The following is a 26,072-nucleotide window of genomic DNA, read 5'->3' on the forward strand; positions in this document are numbered from 1 at the left end:
CCACTGCTGGCTCTGTTAGGCTAGTGTTTCTGGCCATTATTGCTTGTTCTGACCACAAGAAATTTTATTAGTGATGTATTTTTATATTTGCTAGAAATATTTATATTTTTTCATTAAATTATTCAGCATTTTAAAATGCTGCAAATTATTTCATCATATTTCCTTTACGTATCTTTTTGGAAAAAAAGTTGGAAATTAAAAAGCTAGAATGTAACAAATTCATAAACACTTTTTATGGAAAAATATAGCATTATCGTTTGTAGTCATTTTTGCAAATTTGATACAATTCTGATAAAAACACATTCTGTTGGTGCCAACTCGGCAGAATTTGAAACCACAATGTAAAATAAATGACAAACTCAAATGTTTATGTTTACAAGGCATAAATTAATTTCCATTGAACATCTATATAAATATATATATATATATATATATATATATATATATATAGTAGGGATGAGCGAGTACAGCATTATCTGTATCTGTTAACCATATGAATTATCTGTATATGAATTATCTTGGGCGGGGCCTAACCCGGAAGTGGATGGGATTTAACCCGGAAGTGGGTCGGGTTGTCTTGAAATGGGCGGGGCTTTAACCGGTATGTTATTTTAAGCATGCAATTGATATGGGTTGATCAGAAATTGTTATATTTATTGCTGATTAGAAAACTATTTACATGACAGCATCAGCATTGAGCTTCAGATCAATGGTTTTGATCACGATAACAAACATACAGAACAAGTTTTGCAACAATGAATACAACACATGCGGTTGCAATTATGAAGTAAAATATAATGAACAAGAGTTTTCATCTCAACATAACTTTTAATTTTTTTATGATCAGTGTGATTTTTTATTTTGGTCCGAGCACAGATATTGACTCGTATTACTCGAATAATACTCGTACTCGGCAAAAGTGCTTTATCCGTACCGGATACTCGTTTCAGCCGAGTATCCGGCTCAACTCTAATATATAGCACTGACCCAAAAGAGCAAGTGACTTCTCCATTAAGCACTGGATTTGATCAATCGACTAATTAATTATACACGAAGAAGGAAAACGAAGACACGGAAGACAACTTTTATTAAGTTTATTTATGAATAACAAAAGAGCGAGAAACACGTCCAACTAATCTTGACAATATAATAGTGATCTGGTGGTGCTAAGAGCATGTCCAAAGATGATGTGACAAAAACGGGCTCAGCAGAACAGGATTCATTCAAAACCACTGCAATAAAAACAAACAGCAGTTAGCAAACCCATAAAATGATTTAGCAATCATGAAGTATATAAACTGATGTTAAATATGTACATTAAGGTATGCATCAAACATATTTAACAATCTTGCATAGCACTTAAATACACTACTATTCAAAGTTGAGGTCAGTAAGACTTTTTGCTTTTATTCATCAATGCATCACAGTTGGTTTCCACAAAAATATGAAGCAGCTCAACTGATGAAACATTGATAAAGAGAAATGCATTTTGAGGAATATTAGAATGATTTCTGAAGGATCACGTGACACTAAAGACTGGAGTAATGATGCTGAGAAGTCTGTTTAAATAATATTTCACAATATTACTGTATTTTAAATCAAGACTTTTTCTAAAAATCTTACCGACCCCAAACTTTAGAATAAAAGTGTATATTATGCTAATTTGAATGTTTGTAGAAATACAGTTTTACTGATCTGTCATATGAAAATGTCTATAAAACCCTAAATGGTAAGCAAATATTTAGACGCATCATGAGTGATTTCAGCCCACCTGACCAGATGAGCAATGTCCCAGTTTGTTTCAGAAGACAGTGGTCCAATAATCTCCACACCATCAGCTGTTACAATGGCAATTTCATGCTAGAGCAAGTCCAAAGAAGGAGTGTTATTTTCTGTTTCTTGAGTCGCATAAAATGAAATGTACCCAAAATAAGGATCTTTTCATGAAGGACAATAAGCTGAAAGAACAAAGCATGTCTCACCCTGTTGTACGAGCGGGCGTCACGGTAGTACAGCACTTTAAGGCATCGCTCTATCAGTTCTCGTGCCTCGTCCTTTGAGATTTCTACCTTGTTCTCCAGCGCCTCCCTCATCAAGGGCTGCAAAAACACACGAGTCCATATGAATAAGGGTTTTAGCTTAATTTAACAAGAAAGATAATCTGATGGAAAAAAAGATAAGAAAACTTACCTGAGCCAAATAAGCACCAAATCCTGTTGCTACTGTCGGGGCTTCATATGCAACTCCTAACTTGTCCACATAACCAAGAAAGCTTAAGAGAACCACATAAAAATTGTGTTTAGTGAAAGTCAAATAACAGACAACTTAATTAAAGGCATTATGAAATTGAAATTGTCTCTCTTTACTATAAAACTACAAACCTAATTACCATTTATAGTACTATACTTGTCACTACACCAAATTGTTGTAAATTGAAAAAACTCACAGGTTTCATAATTCTCAATTTCACCAGATACTGAATTAATAACTCAAATTAATAACAAATTACACAACAATTATAGGTATATCCAACCATAACCAGATACATAAAGTACAATCACATTATTTGGTATGGATTATATAGGAAATCTCTACTGACTGATTGTTATATCATCAAAAAAATGTACATTATATTATCGCCCAGTGATATATTAAAAGTTTGATAGATAGCACATCCTTTACCTGCATACATACAATACACTATTGTAAAGCAATATATCATATAGAGCAAGAATCGTCTGCGCTCTGCATAACTGATTATAGCATCACATAAGAATGTATGAGCTGTAATTATCACAGCTCTATATATAAATTTGGATAATTATATCTTACTTTATCTGCATACACACAGCACACTCATGTAAAGCTATATATAGCATCTCTCAACTGCTTGATTGTCTGAATCGTCACAAAATGTAGACTATTATCCCTCAGCTCTAATCTACTAAACGCAGCCATGTAAAGGCATAAAGAAGATGTTATAAACATTAACATCATGACTTTCTGTAAAGCTGCTTTGAAACAATGTATATTGTTGAAAAGCGCTATACAAATACATTTGACTTGACAACACACATTAATCTTATTGTGCATGTTATTTAAAAAAAAAAAGTTTTATCAAATGTAATCATTTATAATAATGTAAACTTCACGTTACTAATCCCTCTTATTTTTTTTAACCCATTAGAAACCAATTCCCAAAAGATAAAAATCAAGTCCCTCCCTATTTCTTTATGTTTTACTCTTAAAGGGATAGTTCACCCAAAAAATAACATTTTATCATAATTTACTCCCCCTCAAAGATATTTTGAAGGATGTCAGTAGTCAATAGTATACTATGTATGTCAGTGGCTACCGTCAACTGTCTGGTTACTGATATCCTCCAACAGAAGAAAGAAACTCATACAGGTTTGGAACAACTTGAGGGGGAGTAAATGATGACAGTACTTTCATTTTTAGGTGAACTATCCCTTTAAATAAGTCTGATGGGTCGTGATTCTTGTTACATGCGGACTTTCAGTTGTCTGGAAACTGTCCCACCTCTCTCCATTGTAAAATCCACCAATGACCACGGTGTTCCACAAGGGGTTCATCTTGCTGCGGCGGTTGTACATGACCCGTGTGAGCCAGGAGTGGATGGCTTTAGGGGTGTAGCTGTGTCCATCTCCAAGAAGCTCCTCATCAATCCTAAAACAAACACACATCGAGTTATTGCCTATTCACGTACACTGATATAAGCCCTTAAAACTGACAAAGTATCATAAACAAATGTGTGTATACTTACACCATCTGCTCAATGATATGTTTGAGGTACTGGTAGTCAGCATAGTCTCCTGAGGCTCCCAGCATGGTGGTGTTGTTGACCTTCATGAGTCGGGAGATGTTGCGGAAGCGCGCCAGGGACCCGTAGGAGCCGAGCATGTCAGCAGCAATGATCACACCACCAGTGAACTTCACACCCAGAACTGACGTGCCCGTTACCATGGGGTTGCTGAAAAACATTAAACATTATCAATTAAGACAAGACAAATTGAACGGACATACACGTACACTACTTTGGGATTTTTAATGTTTTAGAAAGACTCTTATGCTCACCAAGACTGCATTTATTTGATTTAAAAAAAAATTCGCCATCATAACTCTAGTCTTCCGTGTCACATGATCCTTCAGAAATCATTCTAATATGCTGATTTGCTGCTCAATAAACATTTCTGATTATTATTAATGTTCAAAACAGTTGTACTGCTTCATATTTTGGGGGAAACCATAATAATAATAATAAAAAAATTGTATTCTTTGATGAATAGAAAGTTCACAAGAACACCATTTTTTTTAAACAGAAATCTTTTGAAACATTATAAATGTCTTTATGTCCTTGCTGAATAAAATTATTAAATAGTAAATCCAACTTGTATCGACATCATTAATATTTTAACCTAAACATACCAACCTATTAGTACTTTAAATCCAACTGACAGCGTTTCAAGTTCACAACTTTCACATTTGCACATAATTGTAATATCTAATGTGTTCTTGCATATTGTGCATTTCTATGCATTAACTGTCTGATTTTTAAATTGGGTATTTTTAGTTCAATTATTGTTTTTATTAGTTTATTACTTTTACTTGTCTCGTTTATGTCCACAACTACGCCAAGACATTCATTATATAATATTGCACTATTATACTAAGTCTATTGTATAAGACACCGGTTTTGATATTTGCCTAATCATTAGCATTGTTGCTAACAAGCTAACTGATCACTGAACTATTCAATTACTTTTTCACTAGATCAAGCGTGGAAAAAGAGACAGATATAAATTATATTCAGAGTATATTAAAATGTATCGAAGATATTTTAAAATATATATATTTGAGACAATGTTCCAGGGTAAACAGCAACTTTCGTCCATGATGATGCAGCAGAGAAAAGGCAAATCGAAACCACAAACTGACCGACCGATAAGCGCCAAAACTGAGCCGTCGTGATGAACTTACAGTGTGTGTTTGATGGGTCCACATCCTGGAGTCGCACTGCTGTTACCCGGGAACGAATAAAACTGACCGGGTTTCGGTCCGTTCTCCCAGAAATTCAGCCTCAGTCCATTCGACTCCATGTTCAAGATTGACGGAAATGACGTTACTCACGCCTCTATGCGCTCCATGCAACGCGCGCTAGGCATTATGGGATGCTGGGTTGTGTTCATGTCTTTGGTTTGTGTCATTTCTTTAGATGGGTCGTGCTGAGAAATCAGATCCCATAATTGATATGTTTGTAGTTCATATTCAAAGCTAAATAATAATCAATATATGAATCAATAAAAAATATTTTGCTTATTAGACTACTTGGATGAGCAAAAGTAAGCAGAGTATTAAAATTATATTAAAATGTATAAAACCTGAAGCATTTCAAGCTATGGGTCCCTCTGGAATTTCATCTGAGTATTTAAAATAGTATATATTTTTTAAATCCATGAGTAATAGTCATCATGAAATCAAAATGAACAATTCTTTTTTCGTTTCACTCGGATAAACGTCACAATAAAGTAAATAATACATTTCAAAGATATATTTTAATTTTTTTTTTTTTACTTGTGGGGGGAAGTAGGCTAGTTAAATACATGCTGCCCATGTGTCAACTCAAAAGAGACTTATTTAAATCTAATAAAAAGCATTGAATGGTCATGTTAACTGAAGTCATTTCTGTTCATGGGGCGCCTCATGAACCCTTCAGCCTCACAGCGTGTAGACAGTGACATTCTGCTCAAAAACAAGCCCACCAGGACAGCTTAAATTCCATTCAAATCAGGAAATGAAGGCCTTATGTTTTATCAGCTGAGTAAACGCTGTATGATCAAACATTGTGGCAGCAGGTCATCTTTGCAAGACTAACAAATAGGATGCAGATGCTTTTCATTTTGTTAATTTAATTTAGTTAATAATGATGATAATATTATACATCTTGGGCTTGAAATTTTGACATAGGTACATGTGATAATTAATTACATTTAGATCTATTACTGATAATATTAAAAGTGTGTTTAACATTTTTATATTTTAATGTGTTTAATAGCAATTTGAATGTGTTGAATGTGTGAATATAGGAAACAACAAATGTAGTCAGTAGGTCATCTGCCTCACATTTGCTGAATGTTGCTTAACATTATTGCTATATACTCTTGCATCCACATTGTCACATGGTTGCATGAACGGAAAAAACACACAAACCATTGCAATAATAAAAACAGAATGTAGCAGCAACATTGCCACAACGTAAATGTGTTTGTTGGGTTCGGCTCAGTGCTTTAACACCCTGTGTCATGGTGAATATTTGTGTTAAAATTATCATCTTTGAAGTAAATCTGTTTTATTATTAATAATGACCACTATCTTTCTTTGATGATTAGTTCTTTGTAAGCAGCTGCTTTTTATTACTTTTTTTTTTTTTACTTCTTACAAATTTTTACTATACTCATTTTTTTAAATTAATTTAATTTCTAATTTAGTTTTTCCAGAATGCAAAAAGCTGGTATTCAGGTGCCTTTTAGCCATCAACAAACGTAGAAAATCAAACTCTTTAAAATAAATAATAAAAAGATTAAATAATTGAAAAGAATAAATAGTGAATCTTTACTGATGCGCAACAATGTAAAATAAATATGGGGGGGGGGGATCACCTATAGTAAGTGTTGTATATTTATCATGAAATTGGGATACACATGCCTTGAGACAGGAAAAATTGTGATATGTGATGGTCCAAAATGCTTTTTTTAAAATCAACTTCAATATGCTATAGAATTTAATTGGTGTTATATTTATTACTAAGATAGGTTTCAAATTGAAATTGTTCAACATTTTAAGGCAGTAAGATCATGATCTTTACTGTGGGGACACAAAATGACACAAAAAGACACCAGTGTTTTGTTTAAAAAAAATTCTGTAAGCAACATGTCCATTATAAAGTCTGCTATTATTACATTTTCTGTTGTTGTTCTGTTGCTTGTTTATGTTTTTACGTTTAATATAAAGGTTGTAATTCAAAATACGGCATCTGGAATGTAAAGCAGCATTCTTCCTGAAGGCACGCTTTTGTTTCTCCAAGTCCCCGTCTCTGACTCTTGTTTTGAGCCGGAGGTTGTTGTTCCCAGTATAAGGTACAGAGGGTCGCGAGGGACTCATTTACACAGAGCTTTGATCTACAGTCTCATTATGCGCGTGTCCCAATTAGACCAAGACGCCACCATCCACCACTTGCACAAAATGCTCGAAAGGGATTTTTCAAACTAATCAGACAATTCACTTCAGACAATAGTGTACAGGCTATTCTTCAAGGTTTCTGGTCAAATTAGTAAAAGTAACAGCAGCAGCTGCTCTCGATCCATTCCAGACGATACTGTTCTGCTCCAGCCTTTCTAGTTGCTTCACGATTTTGTAACAAGCTGAGTGAGCGCGCGGGGTGTGTGGTGTTTTACACACAGATCTGTCGCGAGCCATGGAAAAAGGCGTCTGGAAAGTGGACATCAACTCACTTTGACATGCCTGGCTTTTAATGATCTGTTTGGTCTTGAACAGGACTTGCTTGTGCGACAAAATATAATTTTGTTGTCCCTAAGATGATGTTGTAGATTAACAACAACAATGGCACGTGCTGCGTAAACATATCCTATTGATTTCTGCGCGCGTTCCTCAGGATAGAAAATAATGCTTTTTCATTTTGCTGTTTTTATAGACGTGCTTCACTGTACTCTTGATCACTGTGTTTTGATGGAGGTGTGAAGGCGCGTTTCCCCTCAAGACTTATTTTTCCAAGCTCGAGAATGAATTTCGACCAGTTGCTAGTCACAGTCGGTGGCTTTGGGAGATACCAGAAGCTTTTGTATGTGTGGATATGTTTACCGCAGATCTTTCTCGCATTCCACATGATGGCGAGCGTCTTCACAGGCGCCACGCCACCCCACTATTGTCGGGGTTCGAGGAGGGACGAGGACTGGTCGCTTACCGCCTCCAACCTTTCAAATGTGAACATGAGCATCTCTCTTCTGCCGGGGCACGCGGACTCGTGCACGGTAGTTTCAGGACAGAACCGTAGTGCACGCTCCAGTTGTGAGACAGGATGGGTGTACAACCACGAGATCTTCCACAGCACCACTGTCAGTGAGGTAAACACGGGTTAATGTGACGTTCTTATTCTTAAATGGGCACAATAAATATTATTTGACCAAACCAAATGTTATATCGTAATATATATAGGCTAGTAAATCTACATGTAGTTATAATAAAATAAAACTTGTATCATTTTTGTTACATAGCAGTAGCCTACTCTATAACAACACATAGGCTAAATAATATATAGCTCCGGGGTTCTCCGGGGACCCAGGAATAATTTTGTTCTATTTATTGGACATTTTGTTTTAGTGAATTTCTCTAACACCATACATGTCACAGTTTTTTGTCCTGTTAAGAGAAAATGTTTCACCATGACCATGTCAACAACAACTCCTTGGTCTTTAAAAATAACTGACATTAATTTAGTGATCAAATTTAGCACTCTAATGTAAATATAATCATATTTTGTAATTATAATTTAACGCTGACTAACTTTCAGATTGACATTGACATATGACTTTAAAAACAGGGCAAACAATCTATTACAAAACAGGGCATTGATTTCACTCATCCACTGTAGAGACATCAGAACAGCACGTTTATCAGGCATTTTGGGAGACACAACAAGTGAATAGGGAAATAAATTATATATAAATATTCTTATGAAATATTAGATATTATTATTATTATTATTACTCCCATTAGTACACTTCTTTTTTCATTGCATGTTGCCCCAAGAACACATTAATATGCAAATTAGATACAGTGTATAGAAACATTGTATTGAATGGCATGTCAATTCATTATGTTATATCTTTCATAACGTAGTTGAGAATAATCTTTATACAAAGTTTGGTTTAAAAAAAAATCCTGACACCTAAAAATACTAAATAAAAAGAAATAAATTCTGGGTGTCAGTAGGATTATAATATATATACACACACACACACACACACACACACACACTGTACACATACTGTTCAAAAGTGTGGGGTCAGTAAGATTTTTTAAATAAATTATTTTACTCAGCAAGGACGCATTATACACCATATACACATCACATGCCCCTTTTCTTCTTCCAAAATTGCATTTGTAACTGTAGATTTGCGAGGAAGAAACAAGTGCAAGAAAAACTCCCAAAACAAAACATCTAAAAAATAAACTAGTAATGATTTTTCATGTACTAATATTAGGGTTTCGTGTGTTTGTTTGTGCAGTGGGATCTGGTGTGTGAGAATGCCGGTCTGAACAGTCTGGGCTCGTCTGTCTATATGCTGGGGCTGCTGGTAGGAGCTGTAGTGTTTGGAGCCATGGCAGACAGGTATACACACACACACACACATCCTCACACTTCACATGTGCGCTTTGTTCGCTCATGCTGTAAACAACCTGAGGGAAACTTTAAGTCATGCCCTGCTCATAGCTCTCTCTCTGTCTCTCTTTCTTAGTTATTCATTTTTAATATCAAATGCATGTTGCCTAGAGCTATTTTATGCATTCATAGAAAGTAAATACACACCACTGTTTCCAACTTAATGGTCTGTATACGTTGTGTACACTAAATAGCAGTGGTTCACAAACTTCCTCTGAGACCTGAGCAAATGTCCAGGGGATATACATGTTGTTAACATTATAATGCTATAGAAAAACACTACTGACAGCATATATTTGAGTTTACTTGTTCTTATTACAACAGAAGTACTAGAGAGACATATCAGCTTTGGACAAAAGGTGGTATTGAAGTCAACAATGTTGAGAACCATTGCTATAGGGTGAATTAAAGTTTAAAATATTTTTTTTACATTTTCAACTTTCTTTAGTGTGTAATGTTGCTGTTTGAGCATGAAAAAGTTCTGCAAAGCACAACTCAATGGGAGTTATTCTCTATATCAGTTTCACTGTTTCTGAACTCCCTGAAACTCCCTAGTCTTGAGTTTTCTTCTGGGAACAAACACGTCACAATATTCCTCATTTAAAAAATTCCCGGCCAAGGCATACTATAAATAAAGGGGCGGGGTCTGGTTGAGTTAGTAGTGTGTTGAATCTCACGGTTATGGTAAGGGGCGGGGCATTTCCTAAAAAAACTGGAAGTTGTTGACCAATCACAACACACTGTTCCAACCGACCAATCAAAGCACATTGTGCTTTTCAGAAGGAGGGGCTTCATAGAGACAGGAACTAAACAGAGCGTTACTGACAGACTGGGAAGAGAGGAACTTTTTTTAATATTCAAGAATGAAAACTTATTCTAGTAGAACCTAGAAAAAAAGATTTTGTAAAAGGGCATAATATGGCCACTTTAAGGAAAACCGAGGCATTATTTGACATTGAGATGCTCAAAAGTGGCCAAATTCACCTGATTCTAATAAATAATTTTATCAAAGTCTCTTCTGTATTATAATAAAAAACACCCATCCATCCAACAACATTTCTCATCAAATCGTTCTTTCTCTCTCTCTCTGTAAGGTATGGGAGGAGGTTTGCCTTGCTCTTGTCTTTAGCGCTTCAGACAGTGTTTGGTGTGGCCGCTGCCTTCGCTCCAAACTTCCCCGTTTATGTCACCCTGCGCTTCATCATAGGAATTACAGTGTCGGGTGTGATAATCAATGCATTTGTGCTAGGTGAGCCTCAGCATGCTCTCTCATATCAAGAAAATATTTACATATCCATCTAATTAGTTAGCACTGATCATGCACGATGAAATCAAATGGAAAAGATGATAACTTTACATAGTTGTAGATATTCACTAATGATAGAACACGCGTTGAACATCAATTGGCAAAATTGAGGATCTATGCTTATACAAAAGGTTAGATGTTTGATTGTGCCCTTGAGCAAGACACTGATGATATTCACACACCTAACTCTTGCTCAATGTGACGTTGAGATTAAATGCCAACAGTAACAAACTTACTTCTTCTTTACCATAGACCTTAATACCCTAGATTGTGCCCTTAAACCCCAATCCCAACCTCCCCCAAACGCTTAACCTCCCTCCACAGGCACAGAGTGGACCTGCACACAGAGACGGATGCTGGCCGGCATCTTCACCGACTACTTCTTCGGTTTTGGCTACATGCTGCTGGCGGGTTTAGCCTATCTCATCAGAGACTGGAGGAAGCTGCAGCTCGCCATCTCCGCACCAGGCTTTCTCTTCATATTCTATATCTGGTGAGACAACACAGAAGGATATATCAAGTTAACAAGTGAATAACAAATAACTTTATTTTAGGACTGTCAAATCGATTAAACGAGATTAATCATATCTAACATAAAAGTTTGTAAATATATATGTGTGTGTACAGTACATATATATATATATATAGATAGATTCACAAACTTTTATGTTAGATGTGATTAATCGATTTGACAGCACTACTTAATTTGATATTTTTTGGGGTCTCTTATGCTCACCAAGGCTGATTAATAATACAGAAAAAACTGTAATATTGTGAAATTTTGTCAAATGTAACTTATTCCTGTGATCAAAGCTGAATTTTCAGCATCATTACTCCAGTCTTCAGTGTCACATGATCCTTCAGAAATCATTCTAATATGATGATTTGGTTATTTATTATTTTGATCAATGTTGGTAAACAGTTTTTTATTTTGTCTGAACTTTTGTGTAAACTGTATGCATGTTATTGTAACTTTATTTTGATATTACATTTTTAAAAGATGATAACATTTTACTGGATCTAAACTTTAAATAAAAGTGTACAGTTATTATTATTATTAATAATAATAATACTAAAATTATTAATTTAAAGCATTGATAGTATAATTTGTATATGTATCTGACACAATAAGGCTCAGAGACTCTTTTCCTCATAAATGAGTACATAAAAAGTCTCTCTCTCTCTCTCTCTATCATCAACTTGACTTCCTCCCTTCCTCTGCTTTTATCGTTCTGACAACATAAATCTCTCCTCTCCTCCTTTTTCTCAGGGTTCTTCCACATTCAGCCCGTTGGCTGTTGGTGAATAACCGAAAGGAAGAGGCGATTGATCTTCTGCGTAAGGCGGCTTCGGTCAATGGCCGCACCTTACCTCCCTCTGTTCAGGTACCACCAACTCTCTCATGGACTCGCTTTCACTCTTTCTGGCTTTTTTTCCGTCACGCCTCTGGCACAATCTTCAAATCCCATAAAAACTCTTAATAGCTCTGTTAGCATCACCATGACAACAACCATCCCCCACCCGAGGAAACCAAGGAGTCTTTGTCTGTAGTCGTTAGGAAGTGATAGTCTGAAGCTTTGGTTCACAACACCAGGGCAACAAGGAGATGACTTTCACATTATCAGATCATCAAGTGCATTTACCAAGGTTTCTCCCATTGTCCCCAATGTGTGTCTATAAATGTTTGGTTGTGAAAACAGGATGTTTTTATAGCATTTGCTACACGTCTGTTATCACAGGTGGAGCAATACGAGGGCCCGCAAGGACGCAGTCAATACACAGCTGTGGATCTGCTCCGAACTCCCCAGATGAGGAGGAGAACGCTCATACTCTTCTACATCTGGTGAGATGTAGCTGTGTAATGTATAGTTTCAATAAATTACACGTTTCTTCAACTTCAGGCACTTTTGTATCCATTTATATATTTTTATTCAAACTAAGAGACTTCAGTGTTATATGAAGGTCACATTAAAAGTGTCGGTTACACTTTATTTTAAGGTGTCATTGTTACAGTGTTATTATACATTTAAGTACTGAGTAATATTAAGCAACTACATGTACTTACTATAGGGTTAGGGTAGGATTATGATTTGGTTGAGGGTTAGTTGCATGTAATTATGCGTAATTTACTTTTATTACTATGGTAAGTACATGCAACATATGTAACACGGACACTGTAAAATAAAGTGTTACCAAAGTGTCTTAGAAAGTGTTTATCATGCCGCCTTTTTTTTATTCCTGCTGCATTTCAAATGCCCTTCATGTTAATGTTTTACCCTGGTCCCATAACATGAAAATTCATCATATTAATATTAATATTATTCAAGGTAAAATGTCACCCCTTGAATAGAATATTTTTGTTGTGTATCATTTCCAACCAAGCTGTAATTTTGTCAAATTCTGCAAAAAAGACTGAAGATATTATTTAATTGTGTATATATTTAGGATCCATAAAATTCTAGTTATGAAAGTAGAAAGGAATCTGCCATTTTATTTCTTTTTTTAAAAAGGGATAGTTCACCCAAAAAAATAAAATTCTGTCATTAATTATTTACCCCCGTAAGACTTTTCATCTTCAGAACACAAATGAAGATCTTTTTTATGAAATCTGAGAGCTTTCTGTCCCTCCATTGACAGCTACGCAACTACCACTTTGACATATCAAAAAGTTCATAAAGAGATTGTAAAACTAATCCATATGAATTGAGTTGAATTGATTCAATTCAGTTGAATTGGTTTAGTCCAAATTTTCTGAAAATACTCTATTGCTTGAGCTTTGGGCTTTTATACACTTAGAAATTTGGGCTTTTATACACTTATAAACATTCATCAACTCACACATCAGTTGTGTTAAACAGAAGCTCAAGCATGTTCGCTTGATGTGTGAGAACAAATGAGGTTCAACGTGTAAAGTGATCGAGTCTCTTCAGAAAATTTGGAAAAACCGCTCAATTCATTTGGATTAGTTTTACGATTACTTTATGAACTTTTTGAAGTGTCAAAGTGGTAGTTGCGTAGCTGTCAATGGAGGGACTGAAAGCTCTTAGATTTCATAAAAAAGATTTTCATTTGTGTTCCGAAGACGAACGAAAGTCTTATGGGTTTGGTACAACAAGGGTGAGTAATAAATTACAGAATTTTCATTTTTGGGTGAACTATCCCTTTAAATGCTATTAAACACACATTACAGATTAAGTACATTATCTGAGATGTGGTGGAAATGACACTTTGGTTAAAATCCATGACTTAAGGGACCATTCGGTATTTATGGAAGGGGCCACCGGAGGAAAATAGGGGAGGGTCATGTCTTTTTATTCTTTGTTAAGGGGAGGGTCATCCAACTTTTTTTAGTCTAGGGGGAGGGTCACCCAACTTTTATATTCATGAAAACAGCAACATTTCAAAGTGGCTTGTTTGGTGCTATTTTTTTCCATTTAGCTCCATGTTGATCTCGCGTTATCGGCCCCCCTTCGATATCAGATGGGTCTGACCCAACAAAAATCCAGTTTGGCGCTGTTTGACAGTGCGTGCGCACTTCAGTTCGCGCTTAGAAAAAGTGTATCATGTCAGAACAGAACGCCAAAGAAATGTTTACCCGGCAAAGCTTTAAAGCACGAGCAAATAATGAACTTTTGTGATTGCGAATAAGTGCACAGTGTCCTGTGAGTGTAACTCTACCGCTGCATTAACATGTGATGTGAACGTACGTCGAGTTTTACAGTATTGGGACTGAGGCACCAGAACTGCAGCTGATAGAATGTGCGCTGTAGCGCGATACTACTACCATATTTTAGTTTCCATTCTTATTTTGTTTCCACGATGTGTAAGATGTAGGGCTACCACATCTTTAAATTACTATTAGTATTATTTAAGTTAACATAAAATACATAGACCTACACCACAACTAGTTGAGGATAAATTCGTTAAAATTGGGCGATTCCAGTGAATGGACGTGTCACGTGACATTTGCAGTCAAAACTTAAAATAAAAAATCCCAGAAAATGCATTTAATACCAATATTTTGAAACGTCTGAGTCAAGACATTAGAAAAATATCAGTCTACACATGCGTTTTATATTTAATATGAGGGAAATACACATGTGACGTGACACAAAAAAATCTTTAACTGTTAGGTGGCAAAATATTTTTTAGTAATTCTATAAATTACACTGTGCAAACCAAAAGATATATACCCACCGGATGAATAAAAATCGGCCTCCACAGAACATAAAATATTATATTATTTTTATTTTATTTTTCGCGTTCGCATTTATGTGAAAAAAAACAAACAAAAAAAAACAATGTTACGGGCGTGACAGTTCTCCATTACGGACATGACTGCTCTGAAGCGACTTAAAAATTTCACAGAGACCTCAAACAGAAAGCACAAAGCCTTTCTTTAAAGTGAATTTCGTTTTTTATTAATTTTATCTTAATTTTAATCAATGTTTCATCTGTATTTAATAAAGAAGTAGGCTAGTCTAAATAGAAAATAGATAATCATGACACGGAGGCGCGGGCGAGTGAACTGGACTCGTCTCATAAATGAACCGAAACTCAGCGTAAGGTAGCCTATGCTACTTGCCTCACAGACCTGAGAAATATATAGAAAGCTTGAAATGTCTACTTTTAAACAGAACAATTCATAACGAAAGAAAACAGACTGCTTTCTCCTTATGAAATGTGCATTTCTCTCTGGCGCGTTCTAAGAAGATCGCGACGCATCGTCAACTTCATCTTTGCAGTAGACACAGAAAACACTTGTTTATTAATAAACCTAGCTATATTTGACATATTAATAATCATTACTTTTGCCGGTTCTTTATTCGCAACGCCACCCATGTTGAACGCGTCACACCGCATCAGCACCGAAAACATGTTTTTTTTTTCTAATCTAAAATCAAAAATCGTGATACGAACCGAATCGTAGGTTTGGTCTATCGTTACAGCCCTAGTAAGATGAGAAAGCAAGAGTTTATATGGTTTAAAAAACAAACAAACAATGGCTATCTGAACATCTTTGCCAAGCGCAAACCAGTACAGAATTAGGCTAATCAATAAATTATCGGGGAGGGTCATGCCTTTTTTCACAATCATTTTGGAGGGTCATAGAAAAATTTATTGCTGGCGAAGGGAGGGTCATGTCTTTTTTGACAACAGATCTCAAAACTCCTCCGGTGGCCCCTTAAATAAATAACGAACAGTCCCTAAGTTAAAAAACTAAAACAAAGAGTCTCCAGTCAGAGTGTGAAAAGTGTCTTTTAAGGGTTTATTTTCTATAAGTCCACATGCTTATAGCTGAAGAAGCACCCACAAACTCTATTGTGTTCATTGTATATGTACAGTATTCAGTGTTTGAAGTCATGCCCTTCACACGCACATAAAGGTCTCCCTTAATTGACTTTTTGTCTCTGTTTCTCCAGGTTTGTTAATGTGTTGGTGTATTATGGTCTGTCTCTGGGTGTGTCTGACCTTGGATCAGACCTTTACCTCACTCAGTTCATGTTTGGGTTAGTGGAAATTCCCGCAAGGTCACTGGTGTTGGTTCTCCTGCCCTGCAGTCGACGAATCCCGCTGAGTGTGTTCCTGGCTGTGGGAGGGGGTGCATGTCTGCTTACCCTCGCTGTCCCAGCAGGTGACCAGTCAAACATGACCAGAGACATTTTTCTAGTCCTTTTCCCAAGGGTGTAGTATTTTCTTGCACTGTTGTGGCCATTCCTACTCTCGTTTCCAGAATTTTCTTTTCACACTCTCTTTCTCTCAGACAGTGCTCATATCCGAACTGGTTTGGCCATGGTGGGGAAATTTGGAATTACAGCGTCTTTTGCCATCATCTATATTTATTCTGCAGAACTTTTTCCAACTGTTCTCAGGTACTCGTATTCGCATCATATATACAATGGATATGAAAAAATCTATACACCCTTGTTATAAACAAGTTTATTTTTTGTGATGTAAAAAATGAAACAAAGATAAATCATATTAGAACTTGTGCACCTTTAATGTAAAAATTACAATCTATGCAATGCCACTAAAAACCAAAGTGACACAATTCAGAAAAAAAGATACAAATTAAAACTTAAATTAACTGCAAAAGTGTGCACACCATTTTATAATTGGTATGTGGATGTGTTCAGAATTAACGAATCATCAAGCTTATGTGAAATAGAAATATAGAATACACAGTGACAGAAAAGACTGTGTATATAAAATGGCATTTTGTATATATATAAAGTTTTTGATAAAAATGTTTCTTTATAGGGGTCATATTATGCTCATTTACAGATTCATAATTTGTTTATGGGGTCTACTGAATACATGTACATAATTTAATGTTAACTATTTTTCATTAGTTTGTATTGCTGCAGCACCTATTTTCACCCTCTGTCTGAACGCTCTGTTTTAGGGTCCGTTTCATGCGTTTTGTCCATTCGTTTACACAACAACAGCATTTTGGGGGCTTGAAAATGCAAGAAAATGGGTTTCAAAGCACAAGTTTTTGAAATTGATAGTTATCATCCCCGAATTTGTGAAAATGGTGACGTCATGCGCATGCGTATTACGTGTCTAGTCTATAGGCGCATTGTGTTTTTTTCTATGATTTCTTTATCAAGTGAGATCGCCAACTACTGGCCTGGCATCATAATACAGCGATTTTAGTCGTTTCCGCGGATCCGTGTGAATGGGGATTGTTTTGACAAGGTTATCATCTGTACTTGAAAAAAGAAAAGTAAAAAAAATGTTTTTAGTACATCATTGTCATGTAAACATACCCTTATTTTCGGGTTCTTTAAAACACGCCTTCCGAAAAGCACACTCTGCTCTGATTGGTCTGCCGGTCACAGTCTGTTATCAAGTCACCTTTATTTAAATAGCTAATTTTACAATACTGATTGTTTCAAAACAGCTTTACAGTGATAAAGCTGTTTGTTGTGATTGGTTAACCTTTTAGGGCGCGTATCAGAAATGTAACGCTCCTTACCACAAAACCAGTCTTATTAAATTGAGATTTATACATAGCTGAATAAATAAGCTTTCCATTGATGTATGGTTTGTTAAGATAGGACAATATTTGTCCGAGATATAACTATTTTAAAATCTGGAATCTGAGGTGCAAAAAAATCTAAATATTGAGAAAATCGCCTTTAAAGTTGTCCATTTCTGTTGGCGATTGTGCTGCATCCACTCACAAAAATACATTTTTGATATATTTAAGGTAGGAAATTTACAAAATATCTTCATGGAACATGATCTTTACTTAATATCCTAATGATTTTTGGCATAAAAGAAAAATCGATTATTTTGACCCATACAATGTTTTTTTGGCTATTGCCACAAATATACCAGTGTGACTTATGACTGGTTTTGTGGTCCAGGGTCACATATGTGCTTTGAAACGATGTGCACTGTGAAAGCACTGTACAGATAAATATGACTATACATCACAAAGCAAGCAGCCTCTGGTGGGAGTGAAGAGCTGCTTGCTATTGTCAAACAGTATGTGGAAATAATTTCTAACATGCCTATTGTGTCTGCAGACAAACAGGTATTGGCGTTTCCTCGATGTTCGCACGGATGGGTGGAGTTTTAGCGCCACTAATAAACCTGCTTGGACGCCACACACCTGTTGTGCCAATGGTGATATTTGGCTCCACGCCTCTGCTTGCTGCAGTGTTTGCCCTAGCATTACCTGAGACTGCCAATCAACCACTACCAGACAGCATTTATGATACAGAGAAGTACTCAATGAATCCTCCTCACACACTTGGGACAGTTCACCCAAAAATGAAAGCCCTTTAACCCTGCTAACACATCTCTCAAATAGTTTCTTCTCCTTTTCCTCCTTTAGGTCTACTCTGAAATATGACGGACAAATTCCTGTCCATACCAGCCAATCACCAAGCAGCACAGAAGGACAGGAACTGCAGAGTTTAGCAGACGAGTCCAGATAGGCATACATGATCACACACAAACTCTATGCAGTCTCTTTTTGTAGAGTGTTTTTCTTTATCAGTCATGCCATGACAGTGAAACTTGCTAATGGTTCAGATACGTTTCATAATTTTAACTGAATTACATCAGGACTAGCAGTTTACTAAAGTGTAGTTTAAAACATGGATGAGTGGATCTGAAAGCAATGCGATTGGCTCTATCCACCCAAATTGTTTATCTGGCCTCTCTATGCAAAACAGATATGCTCCAAACAAAACATTTGTGAATGAGAAAGCTAAACTAAATAAATTGTTCAGTTTTAACAGATATTCATATTTAAATAAAAAAAATTCTTCTGGTAAATGGACCAAAAATATTGATGACTCATCCTGCACTAGAGATTTTTGTCCAATCAGATGCTCTTTAGAATGAGAACGTCCCTCCCACTGGAAACTGACTAGCAACTTTTGTGAGTGTGTGGTCTAGTGGAGAGAAAACCAGTGCCTTCTTTGTAATGTAGTCATTTATGCATGTGTCCAGTGTTTGGGAATTACACCATATTTGTCTTATGTGGGCTTGCATTTAGTTTTGCTTGAGATGAAAATTCCCAAAGCTTCTGCCTGTTTGAAATTGTTTTATTAGCATGTCAGCATCCTGAATAGTCTCAGTAGCTACAGGGAAAATATCTTGTTTAGTGCTGATTTGTCTGCATTTCGTTTTTCTATTGATTTTAGTGAAAAAACATCATCATACGCACAATTAAAGTGGTTTAATGTCAGTGTGGGATTGATATGCCATGTCTTTCCAACTTTGCTTGAGCCAATGATACATACACTTCTGCAGCCAGACTTCAATCTCAGCCATACACTGCCAAATGACACAGTTTAGTTTTTAACTTTATATACTGACAATAACTTTTTTTTAAAAAGGGAATTGTACTTTTACTGCATGAAATTGTTTGATAGAAATGAACTATTTTATTAAAGGCCTAATGCAATTTATCTAATGTTCTCAATGTTGATAGAGGATCAGATTTTAAAGGGATAGTTCCACTGATATAAACAAATGACCGAAAAGTTCATTCAGGAAAAACTTGATAGTACCTTCGGCAATGTATAATTTGAGGATGCGTAATGCCAGAGCTTTTATATAAACAGGTCACGCGCTGCGCTCGTCCAATCAATGACAATGCCACCCGGGGTTTAGAATAACCCAGGGTTAAGCCTAGTCCCAGACTAAAATGCATGTTTGAGCTGTTTTGTCTCAGGATGCACATCAACAGAACTATCCCTTTAACCAAAACATTTTTCATATCACCGCATGATTATTAGGATCTTAAGGCTCTTACTCTGTCATGAAATGTTAATTGATTTGTAACTGCCTGGTCCTGTGAAAGGCAAGGTCTTGCAATGTGAGGAAATGAAAAGACACTGAGATGAAATGAGAATAAAGCAATTAGCGTCTAATGAAACTGTTTTAAAGGCCTGCTAGTTGCTGATCATTGCCTGTGGACAAGTATGAGTGTGTGTTACTTTTGCTGCATGATGCAAGTCTTAATGTGATTTTACAATGAACAAGCAGTTTGTTATTAAGACTTTCCATGTATTGACATTTCGACTGAAGCACAATAAAACTGTGATCATTATTGTCCAGCACCCAGGATCAAATAAAAGCAATGAAAACAATCCCGCTGTTGTGTGATTTTCTTTGTAGGATGAGTATGTATGTTAAGCTAATGTAACGTAAGTAGCATCAGTGGCCACACCACAGTTGTTGTCTTTCATGGACATCAGTACATAGCCATCATTGCCCCAATAAGTGGACCAGGAGTTCTTCACGAGCCAGTAGGGCTCGTTATCCAATATCCCATAACCGACTGCTAGCACAGCATGATCCAAGTCATCGGTCCCGTTTTCTGTGGATATAGAAACATTAAACATGAGTTGTTGGTTACTATAGAAAAGAGTACTATATACTTGATTTAAAGCAATCTGTAAGACATTTCTATGTTAAAAATAGTATGCATGAGTATGAAATATTCATAATATAAACTGCATAATATTATCATATTTGTTTTTTTTGGATGGAAACATTTCGCAGATGGAAACATACATTTATTGTCGTTATTTATGTATATTAATATGTAGTTAATATAAACATTATACATATGTCCCAAACAGGTAGAAGCATGTAAATATTTAGTTTTTTATTATGGTTTCATAAAAAATAAATATATATATATATATATATATATGTATATGTATATGTATATACATATACCATATATTACAGACACATATATATATATACACACACACAATATAAAAATAAAAAAAATCAAATAACATTTTGCAGATGGAAACATTTTGAAAATTACTATGTATATCAATAATATTACATTTTGTAAAAATAAAATAATTATATATATATATATATATAATATAATATAAATTTTTTTTACAAAATGTAATATTATTGATATACATTGTAATATTCAAAATGTTTCCATCTGCAAAATGTTATTTCAGATTTTTTTTTTTTATATAAAATATATATATATGCACAAGAAGTAGCAGAATGTGTGAGAACTCACTGCAGGCCGGTTCGTAGTAGACTCCGTTGCTGTAGAAGGAGAAGGAACGGTGAGCAGCGTCGATGCTGACTGCTACAGGTCCGAATTTAAAGATAGCGACCTTCAGTGCCTCAATATCACCACTGGTCACGTTAGTGTAACCCTTCAACTGTGCCACCATGGAGGACTTATCGTAATGACACAAACCATTCTGAAACACACACAGTCATCTGATTAGTGACCCATTTAACCATCCGTGTCTGATGGACCGAAATCTTAAATTCTACTTTCTAGAAAGCAAATTATAGTATCAGGAAATATTGTTTCCCATTATAGAGGTCAATTATAACCGAAACAACTATTTTAATCAGTCAGAAACGTGCCAGGTGGAGATGTGTGTGTGTGTGGTGTATGTACACACACCATGCCCATATATCCTCCATAGCTCTCAGCGGTTGAAATTCCACCATGCTTCATGATCCACTCAAAGGCTCTCCACTCCTCTCCTCCATCACAACCATTATTCCCAAATCCCCACGTGCAGTCGACCAGCATCTGCTGGGACAATGATGTCAGCTGTCCCGTCTAAGAGAGGGAAAACAAGGACTAGTTCAAATCGGTGTCAGTGAGGTAAAAAACTCCATTCAGTTGGACATAGCGAAGACAAGATGAAAGAAATTCATACAGGTTTGGAACAATTTGAGGCTGAGTAAATGATGACAGAATTTTCATTTTTTGGAGAACTATCCCTTTAAAAATGGCCATGCCCATTACAAAATAAGGTGGATATGGAGTCTGGAGTTTGTGGTGTGGATCTACCTTCAGGAAAAGAGCTCCCTCTAGTGTTCCAGTGGAGGCAAAGCTCCAGCAGGATCCACACACGGCCTGGTCTTTCACAGGCGTCACAGCACCTGAAAATACAGAAGAGTATATCGGTATATCATTTAAATCACTCCTGCAATACTAAACATGCATTGAAAGACTCTGACTTCACATACAACTCTACAAATACAAACAAGAATTACACACCAATCAGCCTCCAGTCTATTGAATCAGGGGTGGCTATAGAGCGCATTTCAGAGGGAAAAGGCTGAGCCTTTCTGTGAACATGAGATCTTTTACATCCTCTCATCATGGCCAGCTCTTCCTGAGACCGATCCGCCAGGTGATTGACAGAGAGGGTGAACGAAAGACCAGCTCTGTTCATAGAGTGCACATACCTGAAGAAGAAAAGGATGTCAAACTCATCATTCTCAAAGATCATTTTCATTATGTAAGTGTAGTTTATTATGGCTCCATATTCTCATTTGTTTCTAGATAGTTGATATGTCTATGTACTGTAACCAAAAAAAGGCCTCGTAATTTTGTCAAAGATAGTCTTTATTTAAAATCAAATCTATTTTTCCTGCAATATTTGCTGTTTAAAAAGGTAACTTTTTTGGTAACACTTTATTTTACATGTACTTACCAAAGTAATAACAGTAAATTATGCATAATTACATGCAATTAACCCTAAACCAAACCCTAATCCTACCCTAACCATACAGTAAGTACATGTAGTTAATTAATATTACTCAGTACTTAAATGTATAATTACATTGTAACAATGACACCTTAAAATAAAGTGTAACCACTTTTTTTACAGTGTCCTTGTTACACGTTACATGTAGTTACTGTAGTAATAACTATAAATTATGCATAATTGCATTCAACTAACCCTAAATCAAACCCCAACCCTAACCCTAAACCTATAGTTAGTACATTATTAGTAAGTACCCATAGTAAGTACGCAAGTAATATTATTACTCAGTACTTAAATTTATGATTACACTGTAACACGGACACCTACAAATAAAGTGTAACCACAAAAACACAAAACAATGTATGTTACATTTTAAAAGGCTAGTTGCCAACAAAAACCCTCATATAATATACCACTTAAAAACTAGCCTTTCTAAAAGTGCCAATCACTATACTATTGTCATAATAATAATAATAATAGTAATAGTAATGCTACTAAAGCAATCAAAACAAAGCAACCATTTGGCATCAGATTCTGCTTGTTTTAAATAATTGAAATTATATTTCTCCCAAAAATATGTGCCTTTAATATTTTTCATTTTAAATACATTTTAATATTATAAAAGCAATTCAGGTCATGCTGTATTGTGAATATAATCATGGCTATGGGGGTTGCATGTTGTACCTAACAACTATTCACAATAGAGCAGCCTTTCATAGCATGTTGTTTAATAAAAATAGATTTGCAATAAAATCAACTTTATTACAAATCACCAAATCTCTAGGAATATTAGTTGTTTTTTCCTCACCGAATATTATGTACAAAGTTGTGCTCGCGCTCCTCGTGCTCCTTCTCGCTTTCATACTGACGCTCAAACTTCTCCTTAAAGTGGCCGAACATACGGTGGGCGTGGCTAACAGGAGAGGTGTGGACCAGGTCTTGAAGGGGGTTGACCAATAAATGATGCTCCATACCAGGACCAGGAAAGTCACCACAGGTCATTCCTAAACACAAGAGTGAGCATTTGATTAGATGGTCTGTAAGTGGCAGAAACATGCCATGTCTCTGAATGTGTGTTCAACAATTACCTCCTGGTAGTTTGAAAATGTCAGACTCAGTTCGAGGACTGAAGTCACTGTAGTCAATAATGTATTTGTCGTAGTGGGATCCCAAAAGAGTGTTGAAGCCCATCATCTCATAGTGGTATGGGACGGCTGGGGAATCATTTCCCTCTGGACGTGTGACCCAAAGACGATATGTGTTCTTCTTATGACCAACTTTCGTGACATTTTTCCAGACCTCACACAGAACGCCTGCGTAATACTCCATCTTTTCAAACTGCAAAACAAACAATGATTTTATACAAATTTCAGCCTAATTGTTGCAGGTTTGAACGACATGAGAAAGAGTAAATGATGAGGGAATTTTCACTTTTAGGTGAACTGGCCCTTTAAGAAGTACATACTTCAAAGCCCTGCAGATCAGGCAGTGCTGTCTGTGGAAGTATTGGATCCTCCTTGGTACCATTAAGCTGGAAACACTTCATAGTATTGAATTCTGTCTCAGTGGTAACTGGTGTGATCTTGTAAGTGACACCATAATCCAAGTCGTTTCCGATAAAAAAAGTGCTCACTTGACCTGTATAGATGGCAGCAATTAGTAGAAACTACATGCATAATCTATTCCATTTCAATACTGCCTGATTTAATCATCTGATGATGACTGACCATGATAATAGTCGATGCGACCTCTGTTCCCCTTAAGGTCGTACCAAGCTTCAAGTGGCTCCTTTATCTCAGCATAAGGCAAAGTCAGCATACCTACATAAAAGAGGTACATGTAACATACTGAAAAAAAAGTGTCCTGTACTGGGATGTACTGTGTAATTAGGCAGAAATGTACCTTTGACATGATACATCTTTCCAAAATCAGGAACTGTTCTGCCACCAACTGGTGTGGCATCTGGGAAAGATATAAAAGTGTCATTAGCTTTTACTTTTATGTATTAACAAATACACAGACATAATATACACACTACGAATACTTAAAACCTTACTAAGCCTAAATATGCAATTGCATTCTCCCTCAACACGTTTAGTGTTAAAAGCAGCACAGGAAATCTATGGCAGCCATTAAATCACGAGATCAAGTATTACATTATAATGTTTTCTTCCTGTTGTCACGTTGTTTTCTCTTTACCTGCATCACACAGCAGAAGCACGAACCCAGCGAGAAGACGCCACATACTGCAATCTAAAGCTACAAACATCCACTGGAGATGGAAAATAAGCTTTCGTCCGTCTCAAAGTCAGTCCCGAAACAAAACTGTGTGTGTGTGTGTGTGTGTTTGCGCCAGTGACGAGGCGCGATAACAGAAAAAGTTCCAATAGAAACACGCGAAGGAGGGGCTGAATTAAAGTCATATGACATCGGGGTCTATTGCTGTCACATGACTGTAGTCAGCTGTTTTCTGAGGGCAATTTCCTTGATCGGTTTTATGGCGGTTAAAATTGCTGACTACTTCATTTCTAACTAGAATTTCACGGTGTATTACATATATTAAACAAGATTGTTCACTACACGAATCCTGTAAATCAGAATTAAGCATCTAAACGAGAAAGATGAAGCGTAATGAAAGTGAAGTGTATTGAAATGAGAGATGGGAAGTAACTGCAGAAATGCTTGAAACATGAGATGAGCAGCTGACAGTGAATAACTGTACACCACCACCAACAACAAATCATCACATATAATGCATCAATTGCTGGTTTAAAATTTCACAATTCTAAAATCTAGTAATTCAGACTTTTTTCTGGCTTCCATGAACTCCCCTGTACATCTGTACGCGATGATGTACTGTTAACTAAGACAAATATGTAGCCTATATATATTTTTTCAACTTTGTATGGTGCAACTGTTTCTTTAAGCAATTCAATTATGTTTACCAACTTTATTTTTCTTACTACAGTAGTTTGTTTGTTAGAACTAAAATGTATTTCTGTCATAAGTTTAACTAAAGCCATCTGTCACAGAGTGGTTTATTAATAAAGCCAATCTGTTATTTTCTCTCCTTTTTTTACGTCATACTTTGTGGTCTCCCCATTCTTCTTAAGACTGTGTTCTTCCAATATAGGCCAATATGTGAATAGATCTATTTGTATAGATTTAAGTCAAATTTATATTTTCCTTCTTAACCCACGGCAGAGCTTTGGTGGAAAACCTACAGTGCAGACATAGCCTATGTAAACACAGAGAAATAAAC

The 26,072-nt window shown here is 36.0% G+C and overlaps 3 protein-coding genes across 4 annotated transcripts; 1 reads left to right on the forward strand and 2 right to left on the reverse strand.

Moving 5' to 3' along the window:
* Positions 1 to 1,079: 1,079 nt before the first annotated feature.
* Positions 1,080 to 5,155, reverse strand: psmb4 (proteasome 20S subunit beta 4). Its single transcript, XM_084131306.1, has 7 exons — positions 4,999 to 5,155; positions 3,785 to 3,991; positions 3,541 to 3,687; positions 2,191 to 2,272; positions 1,983 to 2,099; positions 1,772 to 1,860; positions 1,080 to 1,232 (listed from the first exon to the last, which is right to left on the reverse strand). Exons 1-7 carry the CDS (start codon positions 5,115 to 5,117, stop codon positions 1,220 to 1,222), a joined length of 774 nt encoding a protein of 257 aa, XP_083987432.1. The 5' UTR covers positions 5,118 to 5,155; the 3' UTR covers positions 1,080 to 1,219.
* A 2,308-nt stretch (positions 5,156 to 7,463) lies between these two features.
* On the forward strand, positions 7,464 to 20,401 carry LOC311093422 (solute carrier family 22 member 13). Of its 2 annotated transcripts, XM_084130794.1 has the most exons (10): positions 7,464 to 8,159; positions 9,324 to 9,427; positions 10,573 to 10,727; positions 11,109 to 11,277; positions 12,055 to 12,169; positions 12,524 to 12,627; positions 16,208 to 16,419; positions 16,549 to 16,657; positions 18,323 to 18,523; positions 18,634 to 20,401. In XM_084130794.1, exons 1-10 carry the CDS (start codon positions 7,818 to 7,820, stop codon positions 18,734 to 18,736), a joined length of 1,614 nt encoding a protein of 537 aa, XP_083986920.1. In that variant the 5' UTR covers positions 7,464 to 7,817; the 3' UTR covers positions 18,737 to 20,401. The 2 variants fall into 2 exon arrangements, with proteins under 2 accessions (XP_083986920.1, XP_083986921.1); XM_084130795.1 differs by lacking the exon at positions 18,634 to 20,401 and having other exon boundaries at positions 16,553 to 16,657; positions 18,323 to 18,515.
* Positions 19,471 to 25,212, reverse strand: LOC311093421 (digestive cysteine proteinase 2). Its single transcript, XM_084130793.1, has 11 exons — positions 25,010 to 25,212; positions 24,713 to 24,772; positions 24,538 to 24,630; positions 24,276 to 24,448; positions 23,899 to 24,148; positions 23,619 to 23,814; positions 22,318 to 22,508; positions 22,108 to 22,199; positions 21,712 to 21,873; positions 21,310 to 21,499; positions 19,471 to 20,631 (listed from the first exon to the last, which is right to left on the reverse strand). Exons 1-11 carry the CDS (start codon positions 25,077 to 25,079, stop codon positions 20,444 to 20,446), a joined length of 1,665 nt encoding a protein of 554 aa, XP_083986919.1. The 5' UTR covers positions 25,080 to 25,212; the 3' UTR covers positions 19,471 to 20,443.
* Positions 25,213 to 26,072: the final 860 nt, after the last annotated feature.

The sequence above is a fragment of the Abramis brama genome, assembly GCF_963993115.1.
Source record: "Abramis brama genome assembly, chromosome: 12".
NCBI classification, from domain to species: domain Eukaryota; kingdom Metazoa; phylum Chordata; class Actinopteri; order Cypriniformes; family Leuciscidae; genus Abramis; species Abramis brama.

Excerpts from the sequence above, each read along its gene's own strand:
- psmb4 (XM_084131306.1), bottom strand. The coding sequence starts at position 5,117 with ATGGAGTCGAATGGACTGAGGCTGAATTTCTGGGAGAACGGACCGAAA. Across the intron at positions 3,688-3,784 it reads CATATCATTGAGCAGATGGT|GATTGATGAGGAGCTTCTTG; the intron begins GTAAGTATACAC and ends TGTTTGTTTTAG. Across the intron at positions 2,100-2,190 it reads TTGGTGCTTATTTGGCTCAG|CCCTTGATGAGGGAGGCGCT; the intron begins GTAAGTTTTCTT and ends GTGTTTTTGCAG.
- LOC311093421 (XM_084130793.1), bottom strand. The coding sequence starts at position 25,079 with ATGTTTGTAGCTTTAGATTGCAGTATGTGGCGTCTTCTCGCTGGGTTC. Across the intron at positions 24,631-24,712 it reads AAAGATGTATCATGTCAAAG|GTATGCTGACTTTGCCTTAT; the intron begins GTACATTTCTGC and ends TCTTTTATGTAG. Across the intron at positions 24,449-24,537 it reads TCGCATCGACTATTATCATG|GTCAAGTGAGCACTTTTTTT; the intron begins GTCAGTCATCAT and ends CCATCTATACAG.
- LOC311093422 (XM_084130794.1), top strand. The coding sequence starts at position 7,818 with ATGAATTTCGACCAGTTGCTAGTCACAGTCGGTGGCTTTGGGAGATAC. Across the intron at positions 11,278-12,054 it reads CTCTTCATATTCTATATCTG|GGTTCTTCCACATTCAGCCC; the intron begins GTGAGACAACAC and ends CCTTTTTCTCAG. Across the intron at positions 12,628-16,207 it reads CTCATACTCTTCTACATCTG|GTTTGTTAATGTGTTGGTGT; the intron begins GTGAGATGTAGC and ends CTGTTTCTCCAG.